The sequence below is a fragment of the Xenia sp. Carnegie-2017 genome, unplaced genomic scaffold (assembly GCF_021976095.1).
Source record: "Xenia sp. Carnegie-2017 unplaced genomic scaffold, XeniaSp_v1 HiC_scaffold_13, whole genome shotgun sequence".
NCBI classification, from domain to species: domain Eukaryota; kingdom Metazoa; phylum Cnidaria; class Anthozoa; order Malacalcyonacea; family Xeniidae; genus Xenia; species Xenia sp. Carnegie-2017.
Genome location: NW_025813436.1, coordinates 9,201,758 through 9,220,530, shown reverse-complemented (window position 1 = coordinate 9,220,530; position 18,773 = coordinate 9,201,758). Strand labels below are relative to the sequence as shown.

Sequence of the window (18,773 nt, the reverse complement as noted above, 5' to 3'; positions counted from 1 at the left end):
TGTTCATTAACTCTTTCATCAACCAATGATTTGTCATCATTCTACAAAATTGCAACATGTCTTTTTGATGAAAGCAAAATCTTTTATAACAAAAGTCATTCTGTCATTCTATTTATCATTGAGCATTGGACAGGTCATAAGAACTTATTATCAAAAAAAAAAAACGTGGACAAGTAACATGTAGGTAACCATCTATACACATTAGTTCAAAGGTATGTATGTATATTATTCATTGGTGATATACCTGAATGTAATCTTTGTTATTTCTTTTATGCCTGAAAAGATAATTTTAAAGATTTATTTTTTCAACACTTATTCTTTCCTTTAGACAAAAGGTTAAAAAACATCTGTAATAAATTACTAATAGAATGACAATATATTATCAACATGTTTTTCTTACATAATGAATGGTGTGCCATCAATTTCTATAACAGTTCCTCGGACTATGATTTTTCTTGATGTAAAATCCTTATGTGCTGCATTGTAGACAACGTCAAGAATCCCTGTCTTATGCTCAACATCTACATAATAAAGATAGGTTTAAAAGAAAATTATCTTTATAGGACCAAAACTTCCTATAAGCTACAGTAAACACTAACCTAAAGACTTCAATATGTAAGAACCCTCTTTTGCTCTCGTTATTTTTGTCTTCCTGTTTCCTCCAAATGCCTTTCGTGTTTTCGTCTTTTCAGGTTTATCTGAACAGAGCTACGCAAAAAAATTAAATATGCAAGAATATGTAACAAAGGACAACAGATAATCAATCAACCTTAGTTAAAGCAGGAGCTTTTTCTTCTCCATTCACTCTTCAATTTTCCTCCACAGTTTGTCACTGAAATGAAATCTATGTCATAAATTGGACAAGACAGAATAAACTCAGTAAGTGCTGTGAATTTACTATATTTACACTAGTATATCTGAAGAAATATTAACCTGAAGTATGTATATATTTGCAGAAAGTCAGATTCGCCAATCTTTCGCAATATATTCTAGGTAAAAACGAATAAAAAATTAAACTATTCGACATGAAACAAGATGCCATCTTGGTAAAAGTGCATAGTACCACTGACCATATACACTGATGGCTCATGTATTCAAAACACTGTTACAGCTAACCAAAGTGGAAATTTCAACATATTTAACTAAAATTCTCCAAAACATATATTCGTCATACTTACAAACATGATCATTACAAAAATAAAATCTTATCAAATATTATAACTCATGTGATGCTTCAATATTAGTGATGGTTCTTCGTCAATCCAAAGCGACCTTGCTCAAGACAACATCAAAGGTAAAACCCAGTGTTTTAAGCGCGTTCTTCAATCTTTCACAATGTTTCCTCCAATCCATCAAGATATGAACTAATGACATTAATATTATCTTCGCAATAAAAAGTTGTTTCCATTCTTTAACAATTTGGACAGACTGTTTAAAGTCTCTCAAGCGTCTTGTGAATAAAAAAGGAATTTCTAAATTTAATACTATACCAAAAGATGTCGCTCAAAATAACATTACATTGTGTCAATGGCGCTCTTTTACTACGTCAACATAAGCCCAGGTTCAATAGATCTGGGACGATACCATGATATAATTTTTATTCAACAATGGATCACGTAAGTTCATTGTTTTTCTTCTTCTCAACAACATCTGAGTTATTTTCGATGAATTTTGGTGCAATAAACACGTCCTGGGTAGGATCCTCTGTATCACAAAGTTCTAGAGAAACAACTTCATCATAATGATAATCTCTGTGTGTGCTGGTGATTCGAGCAACAATGTAACGCTCAAAAATTAAATATCTAAAGTTTTTTAGAGCTGATTTTGACCATTTTTTCTTCGTCGCTGCGACACCTTCAAAAACAGAAAAACTCATCGAGAAAAATCAACAAAACTTTTCATGTTTAAAAATTGAGTGTTTCACCTTCAAGTTTGCACGTAACACCTTGTATCGGCAGTTGAAGAAATTTTTCATCCAAATCTCGTATATCGTCCCAATCAACCGCAGCATGATCACCATAGTCCAAGAATAGAATGTAAGCCTTAAAATCATAAAAAATTGACAAAATCTATGTACAAACATGGATTATAAATAATAAAACAGGGTACGTTTAGGCAAACTAGTAAAATCGACAAGAAAACTTAATCAACTTCTTAATTAAACATTTATAAGTAAGCAAAAGTACTTTTCTATGAGGTAAAATATGCTCCACTACGGCACGATACCATCCATCATCGTCATTTAACACTGCATATACACCACCTTGTTCAACAGTCAAATCATTGTCACCTAACTCATTCTAAAAAGAAATATTTAAGACCAGTGAAAATAAGTCTCTACTTTTACATTAGGTATTGAAAAAAAATTAATAAATTATTTCATACAGCACTACCTCATAAAATTCGTTCATATTTATAGACAAGGCCGAAATTTCTGCATCGTTTTCCAACAGTTGTATCTAAAACAACGACAAAACAAGACAAAGTAAAGAGAGATTGATTGAAAGAAGAAAGAAAGCCAAACACTTTTCCTGACCAACCGTAAATTTGTCTGGATTTTCAACGTAAGAGACAAAGACATCAAACCATCCTTTATTTAATTTCAAAACTTTGCACAACAAATTTTGAGCAGCCAATACAGAAGGAGTAACCTGTACAGCTTGATTTTCAACGGTCACAGTCTTTTGATACTCCTGAAGAGAATTTGCTTTTTCATCCATGACGGTTATGAGAGCTTCCTCGTTCATTTGATCTTGATTGTTTTTATCATTGCTGTTACTCTTTAAATTACTCAAAGATTCTTTTGAACCTTCAGACTCTTGAGAGTCTGCAGTAAGACCGAGTAACGATGCCAAGCGATGAGTGTTGTGCTGACCATTTGAATTCTCCTCCTGAACCATAAGGCTTAATACAGGCTTGTCTTCATCTGATAAAACCTACGAGAAACAAAAGTTTAGAAGGTCAACAAAAGTGTAAATGACATAATCATCACATCAAAAATTTTCGAAACCACTGAAAACATAAGACTTGTAAGCTTCACAGTCAAAATTACAAATCTCAAGCAAACTACTGTATGCCTTTGTTTAACAGAAAATTAATAATGCATCTTAGAATAAGGGACTCTTTTACAATAATTAGTCAAGGAAGAAATGTGTTGCAAAAAGATAGGATTCGTGTTGTCGATTATTCTGTTTACTAAAATAACATTTAACAGCCTAGAGTGAAGTTAACTATTATTGTACTCCAAATAAATCCGACAAATGTTCACGTGACCAATTTATGATGCAAAAATGCAATATATTCAAGAAGCGGGAGGAAAGGAATGTTATTGTACGAAGAAATACCTCGGCGCATAGCTTGTTTTGTTGAGCATATCCTAATATTTTGTCTATGATATCGTCATTCCAGCATTCCTGAACAAAAAAACACTTTACGAAATGAGACATTCAATGATAAATATAAAATAATGCTGAAACTATTTTGATACCTTGGGAACATCGTACAGTTGACATTCCAAAGCCTGAAAATTAAGACGATAAAACGGAGAACGTTTAAAACTGTTTTATATTTTATAAAATTTCGTTAAACAAAAATTCCCCATGACTTTATCAACAATAAAGTACAATATTACCTGAAATGGTAGACTGAGTACATGGGGATTGTCCTGCATTGGTTCACGTAAATTGGTCACAGACATTGTCTCAGTGTTTCCATAGTCGGCGTATAATACTTCAACTTCCTAAAAAGTAAATAAACTACTGGATAATTTGATAAAAATCAGGAGATTAAAAAAAGTAGAGGTAGCAATATAGATATAGACAATCACACAGATGACAAAAAAAGGGAATCTTCCTACGTATTATACTGAAAACTAATAAAATGAGGGCACACTATAAACTAGTTCCTTACGAACATTTTATCGTTGATAGCAAGAATCGTAGCTCGGTACCAGTTTCCATCTTCTTGACACTTGGCGCAACATATTTTGCCAATAGAAGGCTTGGAAACAAATTCGTTAGCTTTCGAGCGCTGCATGTAAATAAGATGATTTAATACAAAGGCAATAGGATTTTAAAGAATGCCATTTCAACATTACCTTGGATGTATAATATTCATTGAGGTCATTGTTTACTTCTTCCAATCGTTTACTTCCAGCCATTGAAACATGTACGAAAACAAATCCTTCTGGTGAGATATAAGTAATATCAACATCTGTTGTTAGACCAACCTGTAAGAAAATTGCCATCGCTTTTTAAGTATAAGAGAAAACTAATATCGTTGATTTTTCATTCACTCTGATATCTTAAAAAATTTTGAACGTTAGTTTCGGTCATTTTTTAATTTAATTTGTCCGCTGATGTAATATTTTAACGTGCGAGATGTCGTTGTAAAACAAGTCAGTATCTACAATCTTTTTATAAAATCATACTTTTGGTAAAACAGGCTTCAACTCTTCATCTGGAATAACAAGTTTCCCTACAATCTGATTAATGACAATATTAGCATCGCTTCTTGTGTCGACTAACTCGATAAATACAAGATCTTTTGTTCTAAAAAGGGTTGAAAAACGGACACATATTTGAGTAGGCAAAGATCTAGATGTCTGAGATTACAACGTGTCGTTTATCCAAAATATTTTAGATAAACGCGTCGTTTATCTAAAATATTTTAGTCGAAAAATCAAAAGGATAAATTTAAGACAGTCGTAAGGCTATGACGGAGAATGATCATCGTTACTCGTATAAAACCATAAAAAAGCTCCACAATCAACTATGGAGATGAATACGCCATTTATACCTTTCAATGATTTCTGCAACAGCCTCCTCATACAAAATTAAATTCTTCAACTTATCAACAACGTCGGGATTCTTGGTCTTTGGAAGTCCATTCAAGGCACACTGAAAGGCCTTGAGAGATGGAAGAAATTACACAATTAACAAAACGAAATAAAGAAATTATTTAAAAACACAAATTGTACCTGAAATGGCAGCTTAGTAAACTGAGATGGTAAAAGTCTCAATTCGTCCTTTTTCGTTACGATTGTTTCACCGTGATCAACAAAATAAACTGAAATTTTGTCATTTTTTATATTGAGAACTTTCACTCGACACCATTGAAACTCAGAAAACATCGCAAATAGATCGCCAACCATTGGATCCGATGTGATTTTCTCTGAAAACGGGAGAGAAAGAAAAAACAATAAAGTGAAACATAATTTTTGACAACTCAGTAAAATCATCGATTCAATTTACCTTTGATATCGCTATCGCTATAGTAAGACATCATACTTTCATGTAATCTATCTAACTTCTCCTAAAAGTTTAAATGTAAATATGTTAACAACAACAGCCTTTCACAAGCTTTCACTAGTTCAATTGCTCTTACAGAATATTCATCACCAATTAAACGAAGGAATACACTATATGTTCCTGTTATGTTACAGACAAACACGTCAACAAAGCTCTCTTTAGGTAGATCAACAATACCTTGAACGAAATAGAGTAAACATTACAACAAAATTTCTTTACCATTGAATTCTGATGGGAACAAAAGCATTTTCTTACCGGGCGATTTTGACGATTTCATAAGTCGTAAGCGATTGGGAAAGCCATCATTTTATGAATCGAGAGTGTTTCTGAACCAAATCTAAAATGTAGTAAGCTAGAGTTCATTTGCAAAGACCACTTTAGATAAATAGTTTTGTACCCCGACGAAGATGACAAAGACGACGAAGATGACGATGATGTTATCTCTGAGTTTTTGTTAGAAACAGCAACGCCACATTTCTTCATTTCTTCGCCAACATTTTTCTGTGTTAAGACATCAGTTAACGTTACAGTAAGAACTTTACCTTAAAATGAAAAATAAAACATGTATTCCTTAGCATTAAAAATATCAAAATATCGTCTTTTAATTCTTAACGTCAAAATCTTAATTAATCTCGACAGTGACCACATCGTTTTTATAAATATTTGACGGGAATTCTTTACTATAAGCTTGTTGTTATCAGCTCCATGCTTGCAAAGCAATGCTTAAAATTAGACAAGTAAAAACCTGGTCCTCACTTTTCACATAAAAATAGGCATAAGTGTCCTCACTTGCAATAAACAAATGAACAAAAAGCTTTGATAATCTTGTTCTTAGGCTTATGTCACAGGTGAGGTCTATGCTTGAGTTTTAAATAATTTACTTCAGTGATTTTGAACAATACAAAAAAGGTTTTAATTCACTACACTGACAGCATTTATAACAAATGAACTTAAATTGCATGGTAAGATTTAGTATCATCTGGTGTATTACCATCAATGTTATGAATAGTCATATTTAACTTTTGATCAAGTCAGTTTTTCAAACATATTAATGGCTTCATCATTCCATTGATCAGTCTATTAAAACACAAACAAATATCATGTACATTTAACTTTGTAAAAATATGACAAAAAGCATATTCTGCTTTTGCGCCGAAAGCAGAGGACCTGAGAAGATTGGCGTCGACGGAAAGGAGAATGCTTAGGATGATGTGTGGTGTAACGTTGATGGATAGGATTGGTGAAGAGATTAGAGAAAGAGTTGGTGTCGAGTGTATCGAGAATTGGGTAAGGCGCGTTTGAGGTGGTTTGGGCATGTGGAAAGGAGGGAAGAAAGTGCTGAAATTAGAACGTTGCATATGAATGTTGATGGAGTCCGCAAACGAGGTAGACCGAAAGAGATGGATGGATGCTGTGAACAGTGATATGAAGGCGATGGGTATAACGAGAGATATGGCGAGAGATAGATTTGGCGTGGAAAATTTATGGACGGTCAACCCTCTGGGATTAATACTGGCCGGTATACAAATGTTGTTTGTTTGTTTGTTAACTTTGTAAAAAGTCCCATGTTATCCATACCTTATCATGAGGTTGTACTCCATCAAGACAACATTCATAAGCTTGTATGGGAGGGACTTTAAACTGATCAATTAAAACTCTTAATTTAACAACAGGAAGAATTTCAGTATTTCCAAAGTCAACATATAAAACTTTGACATTCTCATTATCAACAACATCAAGAACACATGCTCGATAGAAGTTCTTGTCTTCAGTAAACTGTGCACAATAAACATCCCCAGGTGAAATAGAATGTGTTGCATCCATGCTGAAAAATGTTGACTATAAAACAGGTTTATAGAATGCTGGATATTATAAAGGAAACTATTGAAAGGCTTTGATAAGAACTGACTCACTGTGTATTGTTCTTGAATGTCATTATTCAAACTCTCCGTGATCAAATCTGTTTGACTTACATAAAAAGAATTTGGCGTGTTTATATGTGTAACAAAGACAGCCACCGTGCTCCTACATAAACAAAGAAAGGAACTATTTCAACAACAGATGTATAAACAGACCATTTTGAGAGGTTTAACTAGAGAATTGGAAAGGGAAGGTTTAATATAGAGGAGGAGTATAAAAAGAGAATATGCCAATATGAAACACTACCCGGTATTAGGAGGTTTATACAACAATTCAAACTCTTTGTCATCTGTGCTTGCTTTCCTTGATACCTAAGAAATTACTCAAAATTAAAAACACTTAATTTGCATTTATTAAAGAAACAAAGCTATAAAATTTGCCTTACATTATTCTTCAAAGGATACAATAGGCGTCTGCCTGGAATAGGTTCCTCAATACGAGCTATATCTGGACGAAATTTCAGTTCTTCAATTAGCTCATCTGGTGAGAGATTGTTGAACTTTTCTTTAAATAAAACAGACAACCGTGTTTCCCACAGTCCATTGGGGGCTTTGGAAATTGCATTTTCAACCCACTTTACTACATTAGCATCCTGAAGGATAGGTATTGAGTTGGAATGATTTGAAACTTTAACATCATTTGCTGTGAAAACAGCCCTATTCTTGTTCTTCTGTGATATGCATACAGAAAGCTGTTTATTTTCTGATTAAAACAAAAAAAACATTTAATGAAAACGAAAACAGAATGGAAACTCCTGTAAAGAAATCATAGTTACCTTTTCTTTTTTGGACAGACAGAGCTGTTGGTGATGATACTTTAGGGTTACTATTAAGTCCCACCGACCTTTTCATTCTTGGTGGAAAAGATTTTGGAGGTCTTGGTATTGAAGCCCTTGACCAAGTTGAAGGTTTTCTTTTTAGATTGGAAGCCTTTATTTCTTGAGATTTCTTAGCCATTAATAATTTTGCTGATTTTCTAACTTTTGGTTTTTTTTGCTTAGCAATTAACTTTGCAACATGTTTATCAGCATTAGAAGCGACACCTTTCACAATCAAACGACCATCAGGACCCATTAATGTGGTAGCCACTGAAGGAATATTTCCAAGAAATTTCTCAAGGTTGCTGTAACCCAGTTCCTTGAAAGGAATATTTTTCCCCGTGATTAATCGATAATCTGATTGCAATTGCTGTAAAACCACTCCATTGGGACTACTTATTAAAACTGCTCTTAACATGGCATGTGTTTCTTCAAGTATTTTTTCCTTGGAGGCCATCAACAGCAGGGTTTTCTTTTGTCAATCAGTATTTTCTCCTTTCATATTCTGCACATTGGACTTCTCACTTTGCTAATGTTAAAGTTACGGGAAATTTTCTCATATTCTAGATTGATGTTCAAAACGAGCCCACGCCGTTTGACAGGCTCTCAGTGGTGCATAGTGAGAAACTTTCGATTTTAATTTTTTTAGTGATTGCACAAGGCTTCTTACGTTCAATAGGTCAATACCATTGAGCTCTATAAGACCTGGAGGGGCAAAGGGGCCTGGGCCTCGTGGTCAAAAACATGGCGGATTTTGGCTGTCATGAAATGAAATTTTGTCGCCCACCCTGATTTGACCACCACGATTGCGAGTATAATCAAAACTATTTATTTTCCAACATAAACACTTTTTAAAACTTTATGATTAAACTGCCAAGTGGTTTGCGGATGCTGAAATAACGACAGATTTCTTGACTCTCCTTTACTATTTTGTTTTTAACACGATACTTGAAGCTTGTTTCTACTACTAAGTTTTAATTTAAAGTTATTTTGGTCCAGTCTTGTTTGTTCTTCAGTTAATCGCTCGCCAGACGTGGCGAAGCTGTCAATTTTATCGAGTTTTGCATCCATCTTGTATCGTGATCTTAACCATTAAGGCAGAGTTGTGAAATTATTGAGAAATCTTTAACATTTGCATGCATCATGCATGGCACCTGAACAGAACAGAACAGAAATCTACTGTAAAATAACGTATGTTTTGTCAAGTAATGCTTTAGCTATGTTAGAAATAAATATCAAACGGCATTCTTTACATTGTCAATGTGTCGTTAAGCTTTAATGCATAATCCCATGCGCAATACTTGTGTTTTGACTATTTTAACAGCTTCGTGCAACTGTCTTTCTTGAATAGATGGGTAAATATTAGTTAAAATGTCCAAAAGGAGTTAGAAAAGTTAGCTTACGACTTAAGTCGACTGGAAATATATTATAAGTAGGTATGTATTTTTTTGAGTTTTTGGTAGGATTGATTCTGGGTGTCTTATAAGGTATTATGATATTCTGATAAATCTACTGAGAACTTATGAAGAAAATATCTCGAACTAGGAGAGCAAAGAACGAAATTCAGAAATTCTATAATCATGTTGCTGGTTCTGTTTTGAGCCAAGATATTAGTAACTGGATTGTCATTGACAACCATGGATCTACTATTGAACAGAACTACATTAATTTCCCATTGAAAATACGATTTTTAAATTAAAGTGCATTGGTTTCTCTGACACAACACTTTTCTTATTGCTGCATGAAGGCAAACCTGTTTAAATAATTATAATGTAGGTGAAGATATTTAGCATGTTGTATAATTGTTATTATACAGACATTATTTATAATATTATGGCCTTGTGTAATGTATGTCAAGAACTTATTAACTCTCAAAATGCTAACCTTCTTGCACTACTTTTCTCTTGTGTCCTTACAAATTACAGTTACCTATACTAATTTTTTCTAGGTTCAAACAACTTGACAAATTTTTGAATTTTACATTATGCCTTGGAATTTTTGTTTTGTCTTTTGGTAAAATATCAGTAAATGACTTAAAAATCAAGTTTATCTAAAATAGTATTTTGTACAAAATAACTATACATAATTGGAAAAGTCTCATGTTGAAGGCCGATGTGGCTTCTTTTACTAGATTGCTACTCTTATTCTTTTAAATGATATCGTAATTCTTCAAAGACATAAAAGTTCTTTGTCATCAATTTTGCTTCTTCCACATTCAACTTCATGGCAAACCAATGCATCTTATGTGAATTTTTAATCACCTGGAATTGAAAACATATGGACTTTGTCAGATGATGCAGTACTGTATTTAATGTTTCATGCATGTCATGATAAGCTTTGCTTGAGCAAATATTTCAAGGTAGAGCAAAATTTGGCACATTATTGAACAAAGTAGTTTTATCTTGATTTTGATGTATTAACCTGTTCACTACACTGTGTAACAAACAATTCATTTACAGAAACACCAGATGGCATTCATAAAACTTTTAGCATAAAGCAAACCATTACACACCATCATCATGATTGTCCATAATCTGTCAAATTGTCCAGGCTAGCTGTTTAATACAGGTATTTTTATTGTACGACATGTACCAAAGAGCTCATTAATTAATCTTGCACTGCATTTGATTTCAATACAGCTCTGTCAATATTTGCTTCATATTTTCAGAAAATATCATGAAAAAATCCTCCATTTCAACTCAGTTGAAACAAGGAGTTTTAAGATATGCATATCTCGATAAGAACTGGTTGCTTTGCCTCGTCCAGCAAGCGATTAAGTAAATAACAAATAAGACTGGATATACATAACTTAAATTATAAGTTAGAAGTAAAAACATTCACAAAATATATACCATCACACTTCAAGTATTGACTTAAAACAAAACACTGAACACTTTAAATGGTAAACAATCTTACGTTGCTTACCGGTATCATGAAATGTTTCCTTTTCTGGCATTACTTCAGCATCCGTCTACCAAACAAGTTTGCAACATGTTTTAAAGATAAAATTTCTAAAAGTTTTTGTGTTTAGCATTGATATTTTATATAATCGCTATTGTGGTTGTCAAATCCGGGTGGGCGAAAAAAATTTCATTTTATGAGCCCGCGTCTTTCCGCTGACTTTGACAACCAAAATCCGCCATGTTTTTGACCACGCGGCCGCGCGCTAATAATTTATACTAATTTTGTTGACGTTTCCCCTCCAGTTATTATAGAACTCAATGGTCAATACCGCTGTACAAACATATCCACACATGTTCTAGTGCCCAGGTTACAAATCTACTCGCGCTTCATGAATGTGGTCTTTTCAAATCAATAAAGATGGGTGAGTGATCAGATAAGTGATAGTAGAAAGAATCCGTTTGAATCTCTTGGGAATATTCACTTTTTCTCCCTTTATTTAAAGTTTTTACAATTTCTGCACACTTATAATGATGTTTTACGAGCAATTTTTTGAAGCACACGTAATTTTTGATGTAAACTCGGAAAACAAAGACGTTCCAAATACGATGTTTGGACGGAAACTTTGTCTTCAGTCCAATTTACAATATTACAATATTACATACATACCAACATTGAATGCTATAAACCCATGCCATGAGAGCACATCTTCCCAAAAAGCAATTGCTTGAGAATTATACATCAACGACACCACCAAATCTTCTATATCATTGTCACATGATATATTTCATGATAATAATTGTGTGTTTTTCCATTTACTAATTTTATGGTATCTACACCATGTATATTGACCAAAACTGCATGAGTAATTATAGGAAATCATTGGCTTACATGTTTTATTTTTAGGTATCTCACGTGACAGTTGGCATAAACGTCGTGCCACTGGAGGAAAGAAGAAACCATTAAGAAAGAAACGCAAATTTGAGCTTGGTCGTCCACCAGCAAACACAAAGGTAGTCGTACAACAGAATTAGCAATCGTATCAATTCTATAAATAATGTCATTCTTTTCTTTAGCTTGGACAAAAACGAATCCATACAGTTCGTACCAGGGGTGGTAATAGAAAGTTTCGAGCATTGCGTCTTGACCATGGTAATTTTTCATGGGGCTCTGAAAGTAAGTTCTGAAGCCTACTAAATCATTAAGTGGAATGTCGTGGTACAAAATGATGAATTATTTCTATACAATGATAAAGTTTTTATAACTGTTATAGTCAAGAAACTTTAAGCATGATTCTGTTTGAATGTCATAGTTACTCTGATTGTACTTGTCATGTTTTGTATGTTGCACTATTATTATTGATTTGATATTTCAGTTAATGAAAATGTCTTTAAACATAGGTATAACAAGAAAGACAAGAGTTATGGATGTTGTATATAATGCCAGCAACAATGAACTTGTTAGAACAAAAACTCTTGTGAAAAATTGTATTGTTACAGTTGATAGCAATCCGTTTAGACAATGGTGAGATTAATTTTTAGTTTGTAGTTGAATTGTTTTATTTGAATTGCACTAATGCTTTATTCATATTCCCAGGTAAGCACATTATGCCACACCAATTGGTCGAAAAAGGGTGCTAAATTGGTTAGAATAGTTAATGCAAATACTTCAAACTGCAAAATATAATAATCTGTTTTTTATTTATAAGACCGAAGCTGAAGAAGCAGAACTACAGAAAAAAAGGTCTCGACATCAGGAGAAAAAAATGGAAGCAAGAAAGGCAATGGCTAAAGTAACTCCTGGTCTTGAAGAACAGTTTGTAACTGGACGACTCTATGGTTAGTTTAATTTAAATGGACAAAACAAATCTTTAAAAAACTGAAATAACATCTACATGTTATTTTCTTGTAGCCTGTATCTCATCACGTCCTGGACAAAGTGGAAGATGTGATGGTTACATTTTAGAAGGAAAGGAGCTCGAGTTTTATGGAAAGAAAATTAGGGCCAAAAAGAGCAAATAATAATGAAAAATAAATGCATAAATAAAACAAGTGTTGCAATCTTTGTGTTTCATTGTATTTGATTGTGTCGTATACAGTTAAAATTAATTATTGAAAATAGTTTTCATAAGGTTGCAATTTACAAAATTATCAAATTCTTTAAGACTAAAAGAGCCATGATGAAATTGATGGTCACACCAAAACTGAATACCAAAATACGAGTTGGTTGTGGGACTGCATTTGCAAACACAATTGTATGGATAATACGAGCTACTGTAAATCCTCCAAATAGAAATTGAGCTGAAATCAGTGAGGGGTTAGTTAATGTGTAGAAGAGACCAAGCACAAAGAATGGTAGGATATTTTCCAAATCATTTTGATGGCATCTAAAACAAGACAATTGACATTGGGAATATTTGTAAAAACTGTCCCTAGTAAGTCATGAATACAGCAGCAAGTTTTATAATTTGAATTTCTGTAATGAACACTGTAGTAATTTTTCAACATACCGTCGAATGCGTTCAACGTCAGGATGTACAGGTTTCACACCTTTTCTCCTTTGATCGATAATCTTCTGGCCAAGAAAAATTCTGAAATATTTTAATCAAAACTGATTAGAATTAAACTTACGTTAAAACGGCGTATGAAATAAACTAACCTTATTTTTTACTCTCTGATATCCCGTCCAAATTGGCATCATTAACATTTTCAACAATAATATTGTCGAACACAATGAGTAAAAAGCAAATACTGGATTCTGAAATGTCCACAGAACAGAATCCATTGTCAAAGGATAGAAACATAAGCTTTGATCATGTGTGACCAACTTCCACCACCTCCAGTGTGAATTAGCTCAAATTTCCAATTATTATTAATTATTAATTTATTCTAAAATTTTGGAATAATGATTTCTCGAACTATTTACAACTTTTTGAAGACTTCAACAAAAGAAAAGGTAATAAAAAAAAGCCATTTCAAAAAAAAAATGAACTAAAATTGATGTGTTTTTGTCATTACACAATAATAGGTATTTACTCGTTTTTCAAGTAAAAACTCAGAGAATGTGCAACAATCTCATTTGACTTTGTGTAATGTCGTCAATGGTATAGGAAAAATAGTTCTAAACAACCCACTGAAAAGGTAACAATGATAAATTTTTTCACAAGTTAGAATTTTTCATTTATATATAATGTTTAATGTAGAAATGCTCTAAGTTTGGCAATGCTCAAGTCAATTGAAAATGGCTTGATGGAAAATGTTGTTAAAAAGTCTCATGTTGTGATCATATCAGCTAATGGAACAGTATTCTCATCTGGTCATGATCTTAAGGAACTGGTAAGAAATATATTAAACTTTACCAAAGTCAAATGTTAAGATGATGTCATACTTGTCAATTGTTAAGATAAACACTGCTGACAGTTCTCATCATAAAGAAATATTTGATAAATGTAGTGAAGTAATGTCATTAATCCAGGTAATGAAAAATAACCATCTTTTTGTTGAAATTTGGCATTTACTAAATTTAAATGTATTTTTCAGGATATACCAATACCAGTCATTGCCCAGGTTAAAGGTGATGATAATTGTCTTTTTACTTAATCTTAGATTTTTACATTTTGATTTTGCAACAAATTTTTCCACTTATAACATTCTTATGATGTAGGATTGGCAACTGCAGCTGGATGTCAATTAGTTGCAAGCTGTGATATGGCTGTAGCTGCAACAAATGCAATGTTTGCCACTCCAGGGTATGGTTGTTACAAAAAAAACATAACTTGAACTATTTTTGCATGAAAATGATCTTTTTACTAGAGTGAATATTGGTCTGTTTTGCTCTACACCAGCAGTTGCTGTCAGTAGAGCAGTTCCACATAAAATTGCAATGGAGATGTTATTCACTGGACAGCCCATCTTTGCTAAGGGTATAGTTAAACATAGTTTTACTGTTTAAATTATGTTAAGCTTGAAACCTTAATTATTTATGTAATTTTAGATGCATTGCAATATGGTTTAGTGAACAAAGTTGTTCCTGAAGAAAAACTTGAAGAAGTTGTAGGTTTATTTACCAACTGTCATTTCTTGTCGTGTGATAATAAATACTTGCTCTGACTTTATTCAATTTTGTAGACCTTGAACCTTGCTCAGCAAATATGCAAAACTAGCCAACCTGTGGTTGCAATGGGCAAGAAATGTTATTATCAACAGATTACTCAGAATAGAAATGATGCGTACAGGTTTGTTTAACATTATTACTTTGGGTTTTTAAACTACATGAAACCTACAAAATGTTTATTATAAACAATAAATGAATGCGATACAAATGATAAAGTGTAAACATGTTGTGCAATTTTTTGTAGCTTTCATTCACAAAAACAATTGTTTACCACCAATAGCAAAACTTCATATAACCTGATGTGTGTGAGATCTGTTCACTCTAGGGGCATGTGATATTCATGTGATCATGTTTCCCCCTTTCCTTGTCTTTTAAAAAGCCCTCCACTCTACATTATCTTGTTGCTAAGTGAACTTAGTAACATTTTTTTTCATTTTTTTCAAAGAATTGCTGGTCAAGTAATGGTGGATAATCTTAAATTGAAAGATGGAAATGAAGGAATTGAAGCCTTCCTCAATAAACGAAAACCTTTGTGGACCCATGAAGAATAGATAATAAAACAAGCAATTATCAATCATTACACATGACAAACCTATTTTTTGAGAACCACCAGTTTCAATGCATACTAACTTTGATCCATGTATTTGAGATGTGAACATTGTAACATCTATTATCTTTGATCGCAGTTTTTTTATGGATGTTTACTTTAAAGATGTCCACCTCTAACAGCATCTTGATATGATCTTCCATGTGGGTCTTCTTGTTTTTTCTCCAATTTAATCATGTCATCAATTCGAAGAATAGTTATAGCTGCCTCTGTGGCAAACTTCAAACATTTTACTTTACAAACAACTGGTTCAAGTACACCTGCCTTTTTGCTATCACGAATTACACCTTCAACAAGATTTAAGCCCATCCTACACAAAAATATATACAGACTATCATGAAGTGGATTTATATGATGTTGAACACAAGGGATGAGAGCGATACTGACCATTTAAAATGCACTTTATCATTGTTTGTTTGTGATGTGTTGTGATAAGCACGAAGTTTAGCAATCAATTCAGTTGAATCCTTAGCAGCATTCACTGCTAATGTCTTAGGAATGACCAAAAGAGAATTAGCAAATTCTGCAATAGCTAGTTGTTCTCTTGAACCCTAGAAAAAGAAGTCATGCTAACTAAATTACTCATAAATATTCAAAGTTGAACCACTTACTAAAGAGGTAGCAAAATTCTCCAAGTAAATAGATAATGCAGCCTCAACAGCTCCTCCACCTGGCACCACCTTCTTTGAATCCAAAACTCTTTTTACCACACATAAAGCATCATGAAAGGATCTTTCCATTTCATCTAACATAAAATCATTTGCTCCTCGAAGGATTATAGATGCAGCTGTTCGAGCTTTAGGCCTGCAATTAATGACATCAATAACACTAAGCAACACAAAAGTATGAAAGCAAAATGCCAACTCAGACTGACTCTTTAATAATAACCAGTTCATCATCAGAAATCCTTTCCTGAACTATTTCTTCAGCGTGACCCAACATTGTTGCATCAAAGCTTTCTTCACCTTCCAAATTTGTCAAAGTCAATAACATTGTTGCTATAATATAATGAAGAACAACTGTTATCAATGATCAACAATAAATAATCCAAATAGACTTTTTACTACTTTTAAATTACACTAAAACATGTACTTTGGTATCTGTATTAAGAAACATGTAATTCAAACCTCCAGTTGATCGAGCAATCCTTTTGAGATCTTGTTTCTTACAACGTCTGATTGCCATTACTCCAGATTCAACAAAATATTTCAAACACAAATCATCAATGCCTCCACTTACAAGAACAACATTCGCACCAGCTGCAAGAATTTTCTCAATTCTTTCTTTGTAATATCAGACTCTCTAAATAATCAGGAAAATAAAAAAATAGCTACGCACTCAGGATAATCAGTAATCATTCTCATCATTACAGCAATTCCTACCTTTTTCTAATAGCTTCTAGTTTATCAGGATCTTCAACAACTACACTCACACCCAAATGCATCTTTGCCTTTTGTAAACTGAAGTCAAGGCATGCAATTTTTGCATTTTTAATTTTCTTTGGCATAGCTATCAAAAAGTAACAAAGATTTAATTCTGTCATAAAAATCATGATTGAAACATGTTGAAATTAAAAAAATATACCTTGTGATGCTATTGTACAATTTAGTGCATAGCCATTCACCAATACACTCTCACGAGCACTTGCACCATGCGCTTTAAGGACATTGATTGACTTGATTGGATACTTGCTATCACCTTTGACTTCTCGTTTCACAGCCATGACAGCATCAACAACCATCTTTCCAAAGAAATCACTATCAGCACCAATGAGTTTGGATGACATGGCAGTCTTAGCAACATTTATAATACAATCTCCACCCAATTCATCCACGCCAATAGTCATATGTTCATTGATGTACTTGCATGCTTCTCTATAAAATATGCATATTAACTTTCAAGTCTCACGACTAATTGGGTTAAAAGCTCATGAACTTTTTCTTCTCAATCATTCTATAAATATCACTATGTCACATTAACATGTCTATAAATACAAGCATTGAGTTAGAGAAGTGACTTTTAACAATCGAATACAACAATTTATTCACAGCAACCACAACATATAATACTAACTTGCAAGCTAGACGATAACCACTAATAATTGACGTTGGATGAATTTTTGACTTCACAAGATCCTCAGCATTCTTTAAAAGTTCAGCAGCTAAAATGACGACAGATGTTGTACCATCACCAACCTCTTGATCTTGAAGGTCAGCAAGTTCACAAAGAACCTTGGCTGCAGGATGCTCTACTTCAAGTAATTTCAATATTGTTGCACCATCATTAGTTACGGTGACATCCTGAAGGTTTGAATTAAAAATATTTGTTTTAAAATAAAATTAAAACAAACAAAGTCTTTGATTAACCATAATTAAATTAACAGTATCAGCAATAATCTGCTTACCAACAAAATATTCCTACTATTAATAAATTAAATTTTAATTACATAAAAAGTTAAACTTTATGCTTCAATAAAAACCCACCCCAACATCATCAACAAGCATTTTATCTAAGCCAACAGGACCAAGAGAACTTTTGACAATGTTTGCAATAGCTGACACAGCCATAACTACACAAAAAAACAGAACAGAAAAGCTTTAGTTTAAACAAAAAGAACGACAAAAAACATGCACAATCAAAAAGTGTACCATTTTGCGTCCTTACAGACGCTCCAGTAGTTCGTTCACCACCAACGCTTATAAGTTCAGCCGAAGTTGGAGCACTAGACATTATTGACAAACTATGAAGTACAAATTTTTCACAACCACATGGAATATGGACATTGACATATATAAATGATTATTTTGTTACACGAGTGTACAGTACAATGATGAAATGTCAGCGGCATCATAATCAATACCGTCGCTACGTCATGTCACAGGTCGTCTAAAAGTGGAGACTTAAAATCTTTTCCTGCAAATCTTGGAGACATAAAATCTTTTGCGGTATATTTAGTGTCTCGTAATACGGATTTCTTTCAAAATACGTAGGAAATTATTTGTAAAAGTTGAAGAAATATATACATGAGAGATAAATGATATGGGAAATTTATCAATCAATCAATTTTGTTTTGGTATTTTCATCAACATCCGGTCGGAGAAGTGAT

At 33.0% G+C, this 18,773-nt stretch overlaps 5 protein-coding genes across 6 annotated transcripts; 2 read left to right on the top strand and 3 right to left on the bottom strand.

Annotated features, from left to right (window-relative positions):
* Nucleotides 1-1,137: 1,137 nt before the first annotated feature.
* Nucleotides 1,138-8,708, bottom strand: LOC124433363 (tudor domain-containing protein 7A-like). The gene is made up of 23 exons (XM_046983124.1): nt 8,005-8,708; nt 7,615-7,931; nt 7,476-7,540; nt 7,223-7,334; nt 6,888-7,148; nt 6,344-6,386; nt 5,707-5,851; nt 5,565-5,617; nt 5,386-5,486; nt 5,253-5,313; nt 4,979-5,172; nt 4,798-4,907; nt 4,430-4,550; nt 4,097-4,228; nt 3,910-4,029; nt 3,632-3,739; nt 3,488-3,520; nt 3,345-3,413; nt 2,541-2,936; nt 2,394-2,459; nt 2,187-2,300; nt 1,925-2,042; nt 1,138-1,854 (listed from the first exon to the last, which is right to left on the bottom strand). Exons 1-23 carry the CDS (start codon nt 8,501-8,503, stop codon nt 1,613-1,615), a joined length of 3,480 nt encoding a protein of 1,159 aa, XP_046839080.1. The 5' UTR covers nt 8,504-8,708; the 3' UTR covers nt 1,138-1,612.
* A 2,769-nt stretch (nt 8,709-11,477) lies between these two features.
* On the top strand, nt 11,478-13,025 carry LOC124433362 (40S ribosomal protein S8-like). Its single transcript, XM_046983123.1, is given in 8 exon segments — nt 11,478-11,510; nt 11,823-11,960; nt 12,024-12,123; nt 12,348-12,471; nt 12,544-12,569; nt 12,572-12,591; nt 12,656-12,785; nt 12,859-13,025. Coding segments are annotated over 8 exon segments (681 nt in total). The 3' UTR covers nt 12,969-13,025.
* On the bottom strand, nt 13,002-13,770 carry LOC124433483 (microsomal glutathione S-transferase 1-like). Its single transcript, XM_046983260.1, is given in 4 exon segments — nt 13,002-13,333; nt 13,457-13,510; nt 13,512-13,537; nt 13,606-13,770. Coding segments are annotated over 4 exon segments (453 nt in total). The 5' UTR covers nt 13,732-13,770; the 3' UTR covers nt 13,002-13,086.
* A 55-nt stretch (nt 13,771-13,825) lies between these two features.
* LOC124433482 (enoyl-CoA hydratase domain-containing protein 3, mitochondrial-like) lies at nt 13,826-15,745 on the top strand. 2 transcript variants are annotated; one of them, XM_046983258.1, is made up of 10 exons: nt 13,826-13,902; nt 13,975-14,087; nt 14,150-14,282; nt 14,350-14,421; nt 14,487-14,520; nt 14,611-14,695; nt 14,760-14,869; nt 14,941-14,999; nt 15,075-15,181; nt 15,506-15,745. In XM_046983258.1, exons 1-10 carry the CDS (start codon nt 13,852-13,854, stop codon nt 15,609-15,611), a joined length of 870 nt encoding a protein of 289 aa, XP_046839214.1. In that variant the 5' UTR covers nt 13,826-13,851; the 3' UTR covers nt 15,612-15,745. The 2 variants fall into 2 exon arrangements, with proteins under 2 accessions (XP_046839214.1, XP_046839215.1); XM_046983259.1 differs by lacking the exon at nt 14,350-14,421 and having other exon boundaries at nt 13,827-13,902.
* Nucleotides 15,687-18,624, bottom strand: LOC124433480 (T-complex protein 1 subunit alpha-like). Its single transcript, XM_046983256.1, is given in 11 exon segments — nt 15,687-15,977; nt 16,055-16,218; nt 16,279-16,471; nt 16,542-16,665; nt 16,795-16,956; nt 16,959-16,969; nt 17,050-17,176; nt 17,252-17,541; nt 17,741-17,967; nt 18,151-18,236; nt 18,316-18,624. Coding segments are annotated over 11 exon segments (1,677 nt in total). The 5' UTR covers nt 18,398-18,624; the 3' UTR covers nt 15,687-15,766.
* Between the last annotated feature and the right edge of the window lie 149 nt (nt 18,625-18,773).